The following is a 19,314-nucleotide window of genomic DNA, read 5'->3' as shown; positions in this document are numbered from 1 at the left end:
ACATATATAAATCCCCCTTGGATTTTTGAGCCCTCCCACTTTCTGAATATGGTAGCAACTTTGTCCTCAAGACCGTTTGAACATTACTCAATTTAAATAAAGTGGGGAGGCGGGGAACAAAACCCAACATTTGTTAACTTACGTTGAATGTGAATGAACTGCTTTGGTTGCTTAAACTCTCCTTTGTACAAACGATTGTAATAGTTGACATTGCTCTCCGCTTCAGGGACTGGGATAACCATGCTCTCTTTTTTTTCTCTGAATACTTGTTGTGCTGAGATAGCCCGTTGCAAATGATGTTCCTGCAAGAGGAAAATTTAAGAGTTTGTTTATTTAGGTATCAGTATATAGAAGCGCATACAACGACAGTGGGAGAAAAGGATGACTGTTGTTCTGGTGTTCTACAGGAGACCCAGGTAAAAGAGTTGAGGCTTTACTGTATCTTAGAGGACAGCAGGATGCTTGCTTCCAGGTTAGAGACAGGAGAAGATGTGTTCTCCATCATTTAGCATACTGTGGGGTTCCTAACTGATAGGAGTCTTAGAGCTCCAGTGAATGTAAGGCAGGACTACAAACAGATGGAAAGAACCCTTTGTTCAGACAATAGCACACACCTTCTACCAGACTGGGAAAAAGTCAAACTTTCAAACTACACGAAATAACCTTAGTAGAAAATTAGGGCTGGTATAAGGCAAACCCATCAAAACCTGTCATAGAGAAAATTTATGCAACATCAGTTAACAGATGCATAGTAAGTCCTTTGAAGTATTATAAGCAACAGATTCAAATCAAAAGAAAAGCTAATTTCATCATTCCTGTCTACCCAGCAATTCTTACCAGCTTGCTTTCTTCAGAAGTTCAGCTAGTTAAAAGCAACAGAAAGAGCAGTCCTCACAGAATAACACTTGAAAAGCATGGGCTCCCTAAACAGGTATCACTTCATTTCATTCTTAAAGGACAAGAGTCACAATTTCTACAGAATCATTTCAAGTGAAATAAAGATCACAATAAGTGTATTAGTTTACAAAGATTTTTTCACACAATTTCATTAGTTAACTCACTGAAACCCATCTACTATTGCAAGTCAGCACTAACCTGTAACTTTTCTCTCAAAGATTTTTCACAAATACTCATGTTAAACTTTGGCAAAGACAACCAGTACAACTGCAGTATTCTGATTCATGCTACTGTCTATGTATCATTTCAGTGCAGTCTGCAGAACATCTGATATGAACTGACCAGCGACAAGAGGAGACATCTGGCAGACTGTCAGATGATGGGATGATTTTGAATGTTGCCCCTCTCGCTGTCGCCCTCCTTGAGCCAGAGGCTGGCAGCTGTACAGAGCATACGTGTATGCTTCAGACCCTCCAGTGCAGTCTACTCATTTAAAACATTACAACAATGTCTCATGCTAAGACTCCAAATGGCTAAGTTGGCACATGCTGCCTTCTGTGTCCAGTAAAGAGGAAGAGTGGTAGTCTTCACCAGGACGAGATCTTAAATCACCACAGCCATTTACTTGGGAAAGTTAAGTCATGAGTTCTCCGTCCCTCTAAGTCAAACATAAAACAAGCAAACTGCAGTCTCCCAGCAGATTAACTACTAGTCTCTAGCGGAACCAGGAGCCTCAAAGTTTCGTTCTGCTTTCATTACTCTCCCCTACAGCAGAGTTCTTGCCTCCAGCTTCCAAAATTTGAGGGGAGGGAGGATGACACAGCAGAGTATCAACTTGAAATTGAAGCTCAGCTCTGTCATAGACCTATGCAGTCTTACCTTGCCTATTCCAGGGGCTTCAGGTTGTCCTCTAGCCATTCCCACACACCTGACTGCTGGAAAGAGTATTTGTTCTGAACGGGGGGGGGGAAACAGACTTTGCTACTCAATCTCCTCCTTTGGTTTTCTGGGCTACGCCTCCCCACAATTAACACCAGCGACTATCCTGCGTCACAAGAGGCCAGGCATCAACACCACAAATGGGAGAACCAGCCAGCGTTTCGGTAACTTGACTGCAATGCTGTCTGGCAGACATGGCGGTCTTGCAGGCAGAGATTCTGTGCTACACACTTGGTAAATTCTCTCAAGAACAGAATTTCTTCCTCTTTAATTCTACAGAACATTATTTTTAAAAAAGGATGGTGAATGAAAGCAAATCTTTAAAAATATGTAAATGATATTTAATAAATTACACCCTCTTAAATATTAAGATATTGCAGAAATGCAAATAATGCAATTTCTGCAAAATTAGAATATAACAAATCAGTGACTGGAAGAGCAGCTTGGGGAATCTCCTGCAGCAGATGAAGCAACATTAAATCAAACTATCAGGCTCCCAAGTGAATGCTATTAGAATTAAGACAAGCATGCAATCAAATATCTGGTGTGATCTGGTTGAGTTACTACATACTGAGTAAATCTGTCACTCCACCATTAAAATGTGTCTTGGAGAGCTTCACAGCGCTGAGTAGGTAATTCAACTAAAATAAAATTTGCTTCATTACTGTGTTGCTTTCAACTGATGTCCCTAGAGTCGTCTCCTAACAGTTAATACAGTACACAGGAGTACCACAGAAATGCTGTTAGGAAGGACTTGTGGAGGTTATCTGTCCACCTCCCACTTGAAGACAGTTATCTCCGACACTAGATAGGTCAACCATGACTTTCTCAAGCCTGAAAACCTCCAGTTTCCACAGCCCCTCTAATTAACCTGTTTCAGTGACGTACTAACCCTCTTTTGCCAGAAGTAACAAGAGCAGTTCCCTCACCCTCTCCTCAGAGCAGCTACAGTCTAAGCTTTTAGCCACTCTGGCAGCCCACTGACAGATTATCTTCCAGTTTCTCAACATCTTTGAGAGATCTGGGGAAAGCAGAGTAACAGGAAAGAGCATTCCAAGAGCAGCCTCACCACTGACAAGCGGAGGAGCATCATAACTTCCCCGTAGCCGCGCTCCTCCTAACATAGCCCAGTTTACAGCACGCCTTAGCCACACAGTGTGCACACACCCGTGGCCCATCGCCTGGTCCTTTCTTTCCATCAGTGCTGCTCCACAGCCAGGCAGTTCCCTGCCCGTATCGATGCACAGTGTTATTATTCTGCCCCAGGTACAGAAGTTGTGCACTTCTCCTAACTCCACAACGCTTCAGCTGGGCCAGTCCTCAAGTTTCTCAGCATCCACAGAGACAGACGCTCCACTGTTGGCAAGCCAACCACTCCTCCTAATGTAGGATCATCAACAAATTTGCTGAGGATGCATTCTGTACACAGCCAACCAACTGAAGCCAACCAACTTATAGTTCCCCACCACACCCGCAAAATAAAACAAACCCAGGCACACTTCTAAAACGGGATTAAATAACTTGTGAGAAGCCACACTAGTCCACAGTGGCCTAAGTAATGAATGGGTAAATAAGATTTAACTTTCAGAAAAAGTAGTGAAGAAGGACACACAGCAACCAAAACTCAAAACATCTTTTAGCTCCATAGCCCATTAAACAGTGCAGATGAGCAATTCAGATTCTCAGTTTTTGTAACACTGCTAGTAAGCGTACAGAGTTCCCAAGGAAAATCTGACAATAGGTGTTAGTACTCACTTTACTATAAAAAGCCTTCAAGCATAACACAGCTTTCAAACAGAAAAGTCTTAACAGTATTAACTGTCACTCATCAAACAGTACAGCTCCAAGAGACAGATAAGCAATGTAATTTTTAAAATTGGGGGGGGGGGGGGAAGTCTTTCTGCTGAACATGAAGTTAAGGAAAACGAAAATTTTAACTCCTGAAACAGTTCTGTTTAAACAAACTCTGAAGACTTTTATATGAAAGTTGGTCTAATTAAATGGCTCTATTAAACCTGAAAAAGCTTTTTTAAAGACAGATTTAGTAACTGGCATACAAATACACCTTTGTCTATTTTTTACCTTTTCTTATGGTTTTGAAAGACACACACCGTATTTGAACTTGTACTTCATTCTGAAGTAGGGGAGATAAAAAGATCTTATACAAAATACCTGAACGCTAGAGGAAACAATGATGACAGCAAACAGAACATGCTGCCATGGGAATAAAAAGGAGTACCTGTCAAAGAGTTATTACCCACTAATTCCTTAAAAAGCACATCCAGACCTTTCTCACTAGTTTGACTAAAAAATTTCAAACACACACAGTTTAGATAGTCCTGTTTCTTCAACTAACAGCATAACAGAATTAGAAATATCTAAATGTTTAGTGTATGTAACTGCTGCTTTAGCATATTTACACATTAAAACAAAATTGTTCTCCAAGTGAAAGATTCATCTCTCTAGATGCACTTCAGCCACGCAGGTACCTTCACTCTACAATCACCATACCGACAACAGTTTACAGCAAATTGCTCAAGTCACTGGCTTTATATAATCCAGTATGTTTACCTTGGTGCAGGCAGCCTGTCCTGCCAGCATGAATCCACTCATTCCGTATCAAGTGGCACAGAAGAGTACACTGCACCTAGCAGTCTCACACCCCCACCTTCGAAGCTCCAATCCAAATGACTTGACAGCCATTCACAACAGGGTTGACACAGAGAATAAGTATCAGCTTTAGTTCAAAACAAGACTTGAAATCACGCCTCTGAACCCATAGTGAGACACTGCAATCCTTGCTTTAATTTTTCCTCAGAGGGGAAAACCAAAAAATCCTGCGACACTGGTACCTAAAAATACTTAGCTTTGGTTGCACACGTTCAGAACCCGGCTCAAAGTCCAAATGAGAACGAGGTACCTTCACTGCTACGTCCTTTCACACCCGAAATACCACAGGTTTCCTGTTCTTTCTAGACTTTTTATCTGGGAGTTTCTTCACTATGGAAAAAAGTTTAAAAATTGTAATAAGTCAACAGGTAATAGTCTCCTAAAGATTATTTTTGTTAAGCTTTAAGGGAAACAGTGATCGATACGGAACATTATTTTTACCCATTAGAACTATATTTACCAACACACTCCCTTTTATTTTGCTGCTGCAAAACAGAGCGCTTGGATCCTACAGACCAGTTTGGTTTTATCCTCATCCTTTAAGTTCCCTGTTGCCATCCCCCATAGTACTCTCTCTGAAATAGTTTATCATACTTTAAATAAATGTGCTAGTTTTTTGGATGAGCATGGTTGGAGATGCCTACGGTTGAATACCATCTTCCCGCTGAAAAGCTGATCTGTCTTAATTACAAAACTGCAATGAGCAATTCCATATTGGATATAGACACCCTAGAAGACGAACCTTTAAGACTAAACATATCTGTTCCCTTCTTCATTCCTTAAAACTATACTATACGAGCGATGCTACAACTCTTTAAAAGGTTATTTCACCACTTTTATTCACTTACTAATATTTACATTTACGCTGCGAGGTAGAAAGTAATGAAACATATTATAGTTTACTGTGACACTGTTTAAGAATTTCCTCTCTGCCAGTCCTTTCACAACAGAGCTTCAGGCCACACAATTTACATTAGATATTTGCAACACTGTAGACTTTAATGAAAGAAGTATCTTGACAGATGTTACCGAGAGTTAAGGGAAACAAAACATAGCATACCACAGCTTAGCTTAGCTGTTAAAATCAACTCTCTTAACAAGATAGATGGCTCTAACTCCATAGCACTCCACGGTAAGTATGATGGAAAAGTTAATTTAGTAACAGCTTTACCTACTCAAAATAACCCATTTCTAGGCCAACCTAGAGTCAGCCTTCCACTCTACCTGCAATCCAGAACAAAATTAAAGCAAAGAAAATAAGGAAAACTTACTAAAGCCTAGAGATCCTATTTGCTCAACATTATATTCCAACTAGGAAATACAAATTAATTGGCATTTTTATCTTTAATACGGAGATGCAGAACCAAAAAGTACAGAATCTTAACCTGAAGTGTGCAGACTCATCTTGCAAAGTCTCAACCACAGCTAGTAACGCCTGTTGACAACACTTACAGAAAAAAGTGTCATGAAGCTCAAAAGCCTCTCCCCCTTCTAAAGCCACAGCCCTACCTACTCCCTTTGCACATCTCTTCCCCCATGTTTTTATGAAGATTTCTGGTTTTTTAATAAAGATTTCCAGACAAAAGCGTAACTGAAGCACCATCTTTTGTTTTCTTCTGTGGTTAACCCTTTCAATCCTTAACTGCCAGAAGAAACATTGCCAACAAATATTTATCGTCCTCAGTGAAGAAAGAGCTTGATATTTTCTATCAAGCAGGATTCATTTGTCTCCACAACACCAACAGGATGAACCTCTTCTTTGAGCCATTAGCAGCCTACTGGCAATGCTTTTTTTTTTCCTTTAAAAAAAAGGAAAAAAGAAAAAAAGAGATTCCTGGACATGTCAACTTAGTATAAAAACAAAACGATGACCAATTATCTGAAGCATGACTGACTTCTTGCTCTAATGTTATAATAACTGAAAGTGGATCTAAGCAGCTGAAAGGCTTGGGGGGGGGGGTGGAGGGAAGATATCTACAGAGCTGTTTTCCTTTCTTTCCCCTCCCTCTGCCCTGGGATGGAAAACAGTTAACTGAAATAAGGAGTCATATATAGAGCAAGAAACCTGTCTCTGCACCACCACGATTTTCACCCCTGGGACAGCAATGAGTATCTCAGGAGAAACTCATTGCTTCATTTCCAATTTATTTTGAAAAGCAAACATTTTAGTGAATTAGCAAAGTTGATCAGTAGAAAAAAAACCAAACATGATCCAATGGAGAACTAATCTATTTAGTAGTCAGATCTGTTTCCTCTTGCTTCATGGTGTCCCCTTAAAAGGCTGTATTAGTTATGAAGTAATTCAGAAAGCTGGACAAACAGCAAGAATTCACATACTGAGTTCAAACCAACGCACCCAAAGCAAAGCTGCTCTGTAGGACTGAAACTCCTCTCAGTTTCGCTAAGGGGTTTCTGAGTCTCAGTGGAAGCAAGCTCAAGAAAACACACAAGAAGCAGGAGAAGGTATGGTGTGGAAACAAGTGGAAAGGGCTCATGGAACCACTTCTCAGTTTTGCTTTTGGCCATACCATGTTTTTCCAATATGATACCCCCCACCCTTTTTTTAAATAATCACAAGAACCACTTGCCACACACTTGCCTTCTGTACTGCTGAATTACGACTACAGGCCCCAAAAAACCATACTAATGGTAGGCTGCTGTTACAGACGTCTCAATGGAGGCAGCAGCAAAGTGAATCAAATTGTACTACTCCGTCCTAAAAATTCATGGAAGTCCCTGGAATGGGTAAGATTTTTATTATTTAGCTACTCTAAAGCCATTCCATTTTTTCAGAAGTGAGTGAACTAATATGTGAACAGAAAAAACAAAACACTTTTCTGTCACCTTCTTCCCTTTTCCAGTTCTTAAACAATTGTAATTTCACAAAGCAATGCTAGTGCTATCTAAAACCAAAGACAAGCCATTCTGTGAATACTTTACATACAAATCATCCGAATGTTATCTCAAGAATGCTGATGCAGGCTGAAACAATACAACAGAAGGGACACCAAAAACACCTAACTGAGCCCAACATCCTTGGATGACACTTCGTGTCTAGATAGATAGGTCTACATAGGAGCTGCGTATCTCAATGAAGAAAATCCCATTTGGGCCAAAAAAATGCCAAAAAATTCCTTCATTTCCTCTCTGGCAGTCTGACTAAAGGCAATTTAAGCACTACAAAGCAACTACAGGCAAGCTGGGAAATAAGAGTGGAAATTAGCCTGTGAGACACCGATGGAGGTATAGGGGAAGTGAGATAACCAGAGAATAAGTCGCAATCGTTTTTGTGTTTCTTTAGTTAACCTTGCAGCACAAAAAACCCCACCCAAAATAAAAATCTCAAAATAAGTTTAATACAGAAAAAGCAAGCAATGCCATTTCAATCATCTTACGTAATAATGGACATTATACAACTGTGAGACACCCCAAGTATTACCCTACTGAGTAGGACAGTGGTAATGTATGAGAACATGAGCAATCTCATTCCTATAAATAATGATTGTTCGCTATTTATGAACATATCATTGACACAAAACTGTCACTGTTTATGAAACGTCAAAAAACCCCTAGAGCGCTATATTTTAAAGCTACATTATACAAGTTTCCAGTCTGCCAAAACTTGAATATAAATGAGTTATTAAAAATAGAATTATTGTTGCAGTGTAACAATTAAATTGAATTATTAAAAATTCCTTCTGGAAAGGCTGAATATGGTACTTTGAGAAATGTATGTTTCCGAAAAGCGGGACCTTTTTTACCCCCCCCCCCCCCCCCCCCCCCCCCCGATGCCTTTGCATGACGTTAAGAGAGAATTGTTACAAGCACCGCAACATCTCGACAAGAGACATAGAAAGCAGTCTTCATCTAGCTCCTTGTGATACATTTGTGTCACTCGCCACCTAACAAATGCAACCTTAAGCAGAAAAGATTGTTAACAAATTGCATCTGAGGAATTCCTTTTTGTTTTCTTTAGTTTGCTTCAATTAGCACAACTTGACTGTCCCAAGTCAGACAAATGGGGATGGAAAGGTATACACCTACATATTCATACACAATAAATATTCTCTCTTGTTTTTCATGTAATTAACCCCACAATGTATTTTAAAAGGCTGAGATTCCACAACAACTACTTTTCCTCTTTATTAACTATGGTAGTATACACAGAATCTGAACTCAGTTTAATTCCTGGCTCCATGCACCAAAACCTTCACATGACCACGAGTCACAGAAGTGTGCTCCTTGCAGAGGAGAGGAGGAAGCGTCACTAGGAGGGAAGACTGGAAATTCTGCAGCAGAAGCTGGTAACACCTCCCCACGGGATCTGTCTCCCTGCTGGGATGCCACAAGGACCCGGGAAAGGTAGCGCAGTGGCGGCTGCTGCCTCACTTCAGCCCACAATGAGAGATTTGCATTACCCAACAGCTTCGTAACACAGGCTGCTTCTGGTCCCAGCACAGAAACCTCGCTTGAAGCTACTCAAAAGTCTCATGTGGCTAAGACGTCTAAGGCTACTTGCTCTATGACACTTGTTAGCAAAGAAACGGTGCTACCTTAATATTAAAGATCTGGTCTTTCAAAAAATCGGTTCTCACTCATGTCACACAGGTTAAGCGGGGTGTCATTTTGTTGGTGCCTATCAGAAGCCTAAAGGCTGGTTACAACAATCAAAAGATCAAGAGGTGTGAACATGCATGGCTGCTTACATGAAAGACGTGCACTAGAAATAAGTTCCTGTGGTCAAAGCAGAACTTATTGCCTTCGCATTGAAGTTAAGTTACCAAGAGTCTGGGTACCAAATGAGCCCATTAATTTCATCTTCATCAGCGATGCAATTTCCTGGAAAGTTTCAGGTATAACTTTTACGTTCAAGAACAAGTTGCTTACAGTACCCCTCCCTCTCTTACTGCACTATGCATTTAACCTTCTGACTTGTGTGTAACATTTTCTTTCCAGGAGTAAGATCCAAAGTTCTTCTTAAGGATTTTTATTTAACTGAGGTACACACACCAATACCAGGAATTTGTGTTTTACAGAGTTTTTAAAACAAATGTCCTCATCAAAGTGATGAAACCTGGAGTGCTGAAGACCTGATGAACAAAACAGAAATCCATCATATTATAATAAAAAAAAGGATACCAGAGATTGGTTCTAAAGTTAGGACAACTTAGAAAAAGGTTTAAAAAAAATTAACACACAAGTGCACATACAGTAATTGGTAGGAATTAGAATTATTAAAAGTTAACTACAAAATTCCATTTTAACTCAAACACCTCTAACTCAAGAAACATATATATTATTATTTTTTAACTTTCTGTAATAACAGTGTCTCTCTATCTTACCTATCTAGTCATCGGATACCATTGCAAGACATCCAGTATTCTGTTTATATCTAAGTTTAGCAAAGGGGAATCAGACATTACCAGGATGCTTCAAAGTAGAAATAGTTTTTTGTTATGCAACTCAAACTGGTCAAACAGATAAAAAGTGTGAGTTGCAGCCATAAAAATGGCAGAAAGCTAAGAAAACCAAATTATAAATTAAAATGTAAACAACAGAAAACAACTTGGGAAAAGGGGGCAGGAAACAATTATAAATATGCTGGCTAAGAATTGATATGTACTTTGTGTGTCACCAGGGACATGATGAGATAAAAATGGAGAAAACAGTAGTTTATTGATACGGAAAACTGACTGAGAAGTGACATCTAACAAACTGGAGAACAGTCTAACATGACAAGCTGTGTAAGCCCTAACTTCTGGCAATTTAAGATGACATAAACATGAATAAATACCTTACAGAGAAAAATCCTACTGAAGTAGACATACTGCTGAGGTGTTGAGCACACCAAACTTCAGAGACCGGAGAAATAAGACTATTAGACAAAAGCAACCCAGTTCTGTCCTCACACATTTACCAGTGGGGAATGACTTTTTTCTTTGCCAAGTAACTTATTTGAGAGGATACAACCCTGGTATCAGCTCACCTACTCTTTCCACTCTGAAGTGTGCATTTAAATAACAAATATGCCTTTGGTCTGTTATAGCTAATAAAGTCCAATATTCTTACTCCAGGCACTTCCTTGTTGGCTTATTTCTGAAGTAGTAAGTTTTTAAAAAAAAAAAAAAACAATGAGAATCAGGTGTGGTAATCTCTCCTTTTACCTTAAAGGACTAGGCATTTTATTGGTGTAAATGTATTAATCACAATTAGAATTGCACCAAAGTAAGTTAGGAAAAATAAGAACTCAGATTTTTTTTTCTGGAAACTTCTGCTCCCTTATATTTAGAGCAGTTCTGTTATGGGCAGGGACAGTATTTTAAACCAAACACCTTCAGTCACACTATACGGTGATTATCACATATTAACAAGTAGGAATTTGCAAAATGCATTAAAATCAAAACTTTAAAATAGTATATTCCAAAATACTTCATTTTTTTGACTCAGAACTAGTCAACATTAAATGCAAAGTTATGACAGTCTATATTGATACTACTTTTAGTTTCATAAAATTATTTTCTCTACTTCTTACTCCTTTCATACACAGTAATTCAGTTCTGCTTCAGTTCTCTACTTGTTGCAGAAATTTCAATTCTACAATTAATCTTCACCACCAGTGGCTTTTGCAACACCTAAGATTTAACTGTAGTTTTGTTTATGTAAATATTAAATGTGCTATTTATCTTTTTAAAAGTTGAACAGTTAGAACGATAAATATGCTAAGGCACGTAACTGTTCAAATAAGTATAAACAAGGCATAGTTATTAGCTTTGTTGGCAAAATAAATTACAAATAACCTCCTGAATGTCTAGCACCAAACATATCTTTCTTTGTGAAAAATAATTAAAACCAAGATTAATATAAGCAGATTTAATGTCTGTTGATCTAAATTATTCAAATGGGAAATCTCAACTGATCTCAATCAACACAGAAATTGTGCAAAGCTGAGTACTGCTCAATTTTGCCAAGCAGAAGCAATATGAAATCTGGCACCATGTAATTCAAAGCACAACAGAAGCTGCCCGAGGTGTTTCTTTCCGAGGTTTTCTTAAACTGAAGGAAAATGAAGAATTGCTACCTACATTTGCGACCTTCCAGAGCTGAGCGACAGAGCACAGAGAGACAGATTTCAAAAAGTTCTCCTAAGCTTTCATCATGGAATTACACCTCATCCTGAGGAAACCTACCTATAAGGGAAAGTTCCTGCATAATGAATTGAAGTGTGACTCTCAATTAACGTCCATGCAGATACCATTGTTCTCTACTGCGGACTCAGGCACCCAAACAAGTTAGGACAGACCAGTGTTAACTGACCCCATGCATACAATTCTAGCCTGCAGCAAAAATGCAACTTTATCTAAATTAAGAGTGTGGTTTTAAGATATGGCTGAGCCCATCTAACCTCAGGATGACACCAAAAGCCTAGCAGTCTCATGCTTCTCCATTCCCAGGTTTTCCATCCCCGCATGCTCCTACCACTTCTTGTAAAAGTACAGGATGCCCAACTTTTCCATGGTGGGCTTTCACCTCCCGTTACCAAGTCAGATGGGCCTCAGTACTCTGAAAAGCAGAGCATCCCTACTAGCTGCAGACCAGAGTTAGTTGGGCTCAGCCATATCTTAAAAGCACACTCCAAGATAAGTTACTTGACGTTTGCACAGGCTAAGCCTATACTCACAAGCAGTTGCTACAGGTTAGCTGATAGGTGTTAATGTGATAAGCCCTAATAAAATGATTGTGAGTTTGAGACTTAAGAGCAAATCTTTGTATTGTTCAACTTCAACCACATAAATACAGCCAGAACAAATTAAAACAAAGGCTACTCAGTTTACCAGTTCACCAGTTAACTATACTTAGCTACTCTAGCATTTAGATGACGTCCACATTCATCAATAGCTTATTTTCATCGCCACTGCAGTGTCAAGCTGACAGAATCCAACCTGCTTAGTGTTACGTCTGATACTTTTTAATGTCCCATTTGATAATGGTGTATCAGTGGTGGACTGAAAGGAAGTTTCTGTTAGCCGCAAAAATATTTTGCAGGTGAAGGCACAGGAAAGATAGAGGATCACAGCTGAAAACTGAAATAATGGCTAGGAAATGGGAGCTGAAATATGCACTTGTGAGGGACATCGCTGCATGATGCAATGGGTCTCAAAGGGAGGGAGAAAAATACAGGACCTGAAGGCAGGGGAAGAGGTCTCAAACAAAACTGAAGTTTAAAATTCCATGACTAAAGATTACAACACAGCATTATGCTACCTACTACCAAACATAGTTCACAGATCCCAGCAGCACCCAAAAGTAAATAAGTAAAGGTGCTGAACTCAAACTGAGAAACTTCTACTGAGAATTACGTTTCCCTAACACATAAGCCAGTTGATTCTAATCAAACAAACCCCATTTCTTTCCTAAGGAAAGCCTGCTGTCTTGATTTCACTTAGTTTTGCATGGAAGTACAATCGTTTGAGTTTCTTTCATGAGCTTTCATAAAGTCTTTTCGAGGGATTTTTGTTTTACAGAATATTTGCATAGTTTGAACTAAAGGTATCCTCTGTTGACCTTCTATTTTACACACTGGTGTCCTGGCTTCTTCTTTGTTCTACAAAGCCCCTCATTTGTAAGCAACTTTGAGGGTTCAACCACAGGTTATGAATGCACATCCGACATACAAATCTCAAGTTAGAATAGGTTCTGTCCACGTGGGGAGTCATTTATGTACATTTATGTTTTTAAACCTAAACCTGGGTGCATCAGACAGTACCAGGTAGGTAGCTGTCTGATCAACAGCTTAAATAAGTCCTCACACATTTGATACCTCCCACCTTGGAGATACCCAAAAGCCATCTGGACATGGTCCTGGGCAACAGGCTCCAGGTGGCCCTGCTTGAGCAGCGGGGTTGGCCAAGATGACCTCCAGGGTCCCTTCTAACCTCACAGTTTCTGTACGAGTCTGTAGTACTTGACTGCATTTATTTAAGCACCTTCCTAGAAGTCATGGATGTCAACAGCACAACTGACAACAGAACTTCATCTCTCTCTAAAAGAAAATACCATCGCCATCATAAAATTTAAGCTCACTGTTTTAAGGCACCTCTTAATTAACAATTATAATTTAGCATAAATAATTATTGCTAAGTTGGGGTTAAAAGAAAAAAAATCTATTCATGCTATGAAAACAACTATCTGTAATATTTCCATACACAAAACCAGCTTTATAAGACTTAGGCTTCCCAGTAAAGATGTGATATTGTGTCTGGAGTAGAGGGGGGAGACTCGAGCACTAAACTCCAAACTCTGCTTTCATTGCAGAAAGCAAGTTGGTAGTGTGGAGGCACTCAACGCAATTCCAGTACGTAGAGTGTATGTATCAAACAAGACTATTTGCCTTTATGTTGACAATTAGCTGTAATATGTGAACAACTACATTAATCTCCTTACAAAAAAATTAGACCACCAATTAATGCAACATACAAAAAAAAAGCATAATCTGTAGAACGTGTGCCATTTTAACAACAGACAAAAGGGGCATAAGCAGAGCAGTCCTGAAGTCCCCAACCAATACCAATGTGTTTATGCTCACGCATGCAGGATGAAGCCCCTCCAAGAAAAAATTGACTATTATTTTATCTTATAAACAGAAATCACCAAAAAAAATGTTTACGCATAAGAATATGTGCAAGAAAATGTGAATGTAGGACTGGGTCATAACAAACTTTTTTTAAAAAAAAAGCAAGTAAGTAGTGCCATAAAATTAATCATATCCCTGTGTGTATGCACGTATTTCAAAGTCCTCCTGATTGAACTCTTCCAGTTCATTGTATCAGCAAAAATATTTAGTATGTTACACCATATCAGCAAAAATATCCAAACAAAAATCTATGACTTGTGCAGTTAACACTTCCTGCTTTAAAAGGAGAACGAATATGCTGCTTCAGAAGCATCACTAGCGCCAGGATGCCTTGAAAACCAGATGCCAAACACTTCAAGTTTCCAGTGTTACAACAGAAACTAAAAGAACTAAGGGATGGAAAGAGTATGAACAGAAGAGAAAGCAAGAAAAAAAATTCTTCAAGTTAACTACTTCCAGCCTGTCAAAATACTCAAAATTGAACACTATTTAACGATCAGTGAAAGATCATCCTGAGGTGATCACTCAAGGACTGAAAGTGAAAGCCACTTCTCGTTCGTACTCTGTCAGCATTTTAATAACATTAAACCATGTCCTTAACTTGCTATTCATGCACTTTTTCCTCTATAACCTTAGCCTTGTCATGTGATGTCAAACTTAGCTGTCAAACTTAGCTGTAAATGAATGTATGTTCAAACAAGAATTTTGAGATGAACATTCCGATAGCTTTGACTGGGCAATCTAAGTATCATCAATTACCACCATGCTTTTAACTTCCTAACAACTCGAGTAAATTTACTTCTGAAAGCCTTCAGCCTGAATTTGCCTCATCATTAAGCACAATTTTCCCCCACAACGTGCAACTCAGCAGTCTCCAGTAATATGTATTCAAATAAAAAACACAGTTATGCGATAAGAAACAAAACCAGGGCTTATCTATTCTGAAACTTTTCTCCCTTCTAGCCAAAACAATTCATTAGCATTATGAAATACAACTCTTACTCATCAGAAAAAAAACAGTATGAAATGTTCCTGCTCAGTTTCTAAAGCTCACAAAAGGACATCTTCCTGCTTTTGCTTAATAATAATCTGCTACATAAGTTTAAAAAACAAACAACAACAAAAACTAAACACAAACCCACACGATTTTCTTCCTCAGGTTTAATAAGATAACCACGCTACAGATCAGAAGCCTAATTCTTTCACAGCTGGAATCTCCAAGTGAGAGAAACGAGCTGCTGATTTGTGAAATGCTGCAAGTGGATATAAATCTCTAAGACACTTAAATAGAAATAGTTCCAGAATATTCATCAAGATCAAGTCAAAAGAAAAGTCAAATAAAGATGCTCATACTGACAAGCTGGGCAGTATAATTTTTTGTAGTGGGATGACCAGCAGTGTGTATTGTTGCCCAGTCTGGGACTACACTGACTATATGACATTTTAATACACAGTCCAAATAACTTTACTAATAGTAGTAGAAATAAAGTGATAATCATTAAGCCTCCCCCCTCGCTGGCTTTAAGCCTATGTTCCAAACAACAGTACTAGTTTAAAAAAAAAAAAAAAAAGACCAAAATCTGCATTTTTATATATATAAAATATCAAACATGAACAAAGCAAATCATATGCCTGTAGTAGCAAGACTCGGTTGTAAAGCACAGGTCAGACAGACCTGTCAATCTTAACCATTTTACATCTCGCAAATCTGTAAACACAGTTATTTTCAGCGAAAGTCAGACCTGGAAGATGATATTTGACCCCATGATACACTGTACTACAAGACCTTTCTGATTTCACCAAGGCCTCACACAGTGTGGCACAGCAAGGAAAGCAGCATACTGAGGCCAGAGTAACTTTGCGTCTTTGTACAGCAAGTGTAAATCATCAGCTACCCTGATGGTTCAAACACCTTTCACAAGATGCACCCCTGGCCAAAGTCTAGGCTAAAAAAAGGCCTTGAGACACTCAAGTAATTGAGATGTCAGAAATGAGTACGTGGAGATCTCTCTCCCCCGCACAAGTCCCTTTCAAAATACATCAAATCAGTCATAGCAATATTTGCTATGAATAAAGGCTGTTTAAATATTTCTCAAATATTTAACTACTGTCATCTACAATAGCCTTTCCTAGAAGGGCTTTACATACCACTACCACAAAAACTTACGTTAAAAAGTTATTTGTGCAACACTGGGAAGAGGACTACTCCATGAATGAAACTGTCACTACACAGCAATAACCTAAACAATCTATTAATAGTACAGTTTATAATCTTGTCTGGCTGGTGTGTCTAGCACTACGCTTATATATTGCTTCAATGAGCATTTCATTTTGAGACTATTACGTAATATAACAAATATAGCCACATTTCAGTGCAGAGAAAATAAACCTCATTCTTACAGAAAAGCAACGTTTTAGTGCAACACTAAAGCAGTTTTACTGAAGTATAAATCTAATCTTCACAATCATTTAAGCAGTCCACAAGCAGCTTGCTTGCTTGAACCCTTACAGCAATTTTCCATTAACAAGTGTATTTAAAACGTGATTTATCAAAATTACACAATCGTTTTGAAAAATAAGCCATATTTTATAAACATTAAAGGCAAACACAGCACTGCAAGTAGACTTCAAAGACTGAGAAAACCAAATTACTCTCCAAGATTGCTTCGTTAGTACCATACTGCTGTTGCTTTTAAATATGCTCCTAGATTCCAGCAGAAATTTACTCTTCAGGAAGCACTGGAAGTTTTGATCACGGTGTATTACACATTGTATAACAGTGGGGTAAATAGGGAAGAAAGAAAAAAAACCAACACAAAAACCCCCACAACGGTAAGACAGAGGATTCCTTTTAATATCAACGGCCAAGTGAGAAAACCAATCAGAAAGGCATGGAGCCTCCTCTGACAGCTGTAACCTCCGAAAAGCCAATCCACAGGCACAGGGGTTTGGCTGAGGCGGAGACACGGATTCATTGAAGAAATTCTTGAGGGTGCATTTACTATCGGCTCTACATACAAGTACAGACACATTAGGCGACAGCCTGTAACTAAGCCGTCTACACCTCTAAGGAGCACAAGAGTCGATGTTTAAAGATAAGACGAACCAGCACATTCAAACGACACCAGAACCGTGGGCAAGCATTTTCGAAGCGGTGCTGTCCTACTGCTCGTCAAAAACCCCAGAAACTTATCTTTACTTAAGCGGACAAAAGCTTTTTCCCCCCCCTATAACGCTACCAGAACAACAAGCATCACACATCTATTTTTTAAACACTCGGTGGTTTATTTAGAAGTCATCTAAACGCTTAAAAGCCTAACGCTTAATGCAACACGTCCAGCTGATGCATCTGACGTTTGATGTACGCCACGCAGCCCAAAACATCTCTTTTGACAAGTACGAGCAGGACGCGTACTCGTTACAACTACCGACAATTTCTCCCGCGGCACCTGCGGCAGGGAACGAGCTCTACGACCCGAAGCGGCTCGCTGTCCCCTCCAGCCCCCTACCCTGCCAGCGCACAGGCGGACAATTCGCAGTAAGGAAGCGTCCCGCTCCCCGTCCGCAGGGCCGCCGCAAGGCCGCTACGGCGGGCAGGCGCTCCGAGCCGGGCCGCTGCCGCCCCGCTCCCGCTCCCCACGCACAAGGGAAGCGGCGGCGGCAAAGGCACGCTGCGCCAACTGCGGCCGCAGCGCTCGCTCGCTCATTCAGAGATGCGTCTTGCGCCTTCCTCCTTCTTACGCTAGCGTAAAGGCCTCCCCCCCACTAATCAAAACACTCGCGAGTCGGGACGCAAAGAAGATGGCGGAGCAGGGCCCGCTTACGGCGTCGGACAGCAGTTTACGCTGCGCTCTTTGCGCAGGGCCCCATAAGAGCCGTGCGGCGCTGCGGTGGGGAGCGTGCGTAGTGCGCTTGCTGAATGCCAATGGCCTATTTCCCGTGAGGGGAGGGGGGTGTCTGATAAACAATGGTGCCCCCCCTGCGCGGCTCCCTTACCGATTCCTCCTCTTTCTCCATCCCCGTGGGCATCTGCGGCACAGCCCTGTTGATGGAGACGCAGTCGTTGAGGTCGGGCATGTCCTTGCCGCGGTAGATGGGCAGCGGTTTGGCGGCGTCTAGCGCCCGGGCTCGGAAGGAGAGTTTGCTCATTGTCTCCCCCTCACAATAACACCCCGGGGCCGGGCGGGCGGGGGGGCCTTCAGTGCGGCCTCGCCGCCGCCTCCCAGCCGCTCCCGCACCCGGCCCGCACCACCATGGAGGGTCCCGCCGCCCCGGAACAGCTCTCCGCGGGGCCGCCCGTAGCTCACAGCGCACGCCCCGCAGCCCTAGATCCGCGCCGGGCTCGCTCGATCCGCTCCCTGCGCCATGGCAAACATGGCGGACATTAACCAAAGCGGCCAGCGATCCCGACAGCCAACGCGAGAGCTCGGGGGGGGGGGGGGGAGGGGGGGGCGGGGGGGGGGGAGACCGGGAGGGAGGAGGGAGGAGAGGGGCAGCCGCGGTGCGCGCGCAGCCGAGGGCGGGAGGCAGAAGGGGGGGCGGCGGGGACTCGGCTGTGTGAGGCGGCCGCTGAGGCGGGCCGGGCCGGGCCGGGCGGACGGGGGGGACTCGCTGCTTACCCGCCGCCCCCCGCTGCGGGCGGAGCACCCCGAGGGCGAGGCGGGAGGAGCGTGTGACTGGAGAAAGTGGCGCCGGGGCGGGTGGTGGCTGCGAGCGCCGCGCTCCGCCGTCCCCGGCCGCTGACGGCTGCCTCGGAGCCGGTGACAGACAGCGGGGGTCAGCCCGTGCCGGTGGCGGGAGGCCCGTGCGGTGACTGCGAGGCGGGAAGGGCGGGCTCCTTCTCTCCGGTGCTGGAGCCCGTGGCCCCGGCCCCGGGCTCCTCTCCTCGACGCACGGTGCGGGCTGATGGCTCGCATCGTTAGCTGTTTTGGGATTAAAACGTTTTAGCAATAAAAACAGCATTCAGGAGAATTAATTTCAGTTACTGTTACAAACCAACACTTCAGAAACAAACTCATACCTGCTCAGTTTTTCTTTTTTCATCAAGGGCGATGTCCTGTATTGCTCTCTGCATGGGCTGAGCCTCGAAGAGGGGCTGAAGTTCTGTGTGCCACAAAATAAGGTGCTTCTCATGCCCAGAAGTTTGTATTACAGACCTGTCCGTAGGTCTGGAGTTA

The 19,314-nt window shown here is 41.5% G+C and overlaps 1 protein-coding gene across 1 annotated transcript in view; it reads right to left on the bottom strand.

Moving 5' to 3' along the window:
* Window positions 1-18,314, bottom strand: part of EPC2 (enhancer of polycomb 2) — a 50,833-nt gene extending 32,519 nt beyond the window's left edge. Inside the window, exons 1-2 of the mRNA XM_076343149.1 lie at window positions 18,134-18,314; window positions 143-302 (exon numbers count right to left, since the gene is read on the bottom strand). Coding sequence (XP_076199264.1) covers window positions 143-302; window positions 18,134-18,286 — 313 coding nt within the window. The 5' untranslated portion in view covers window positions 18,287-18,314. The remainder of the gene's footprint in view (window positions 1-142; window positions 303-18,133) is intronic.
* Window positions 18,315-19,314: the final 1,000 nt, after the last annotated feature.

The sequence above is a fragment of the Aptenodytes patagonicus genome, chromosome 6 (assembly GCF_965638725.1).
Source record: "Aptenodytes patagonicus chromosome 6, bAptPat1.pri.cur, whole genome shotgun sequence".
Lineage (NCBI taxonomy): Eukaryota > Metazoa > Chordata > Aves > Sphenisciformes > Spheniscidae > Aptenodytes > Aptenodytes patagonicus.
This window is presented reverse-complemented; position numbering and strand designations above follow the sequence as displayed.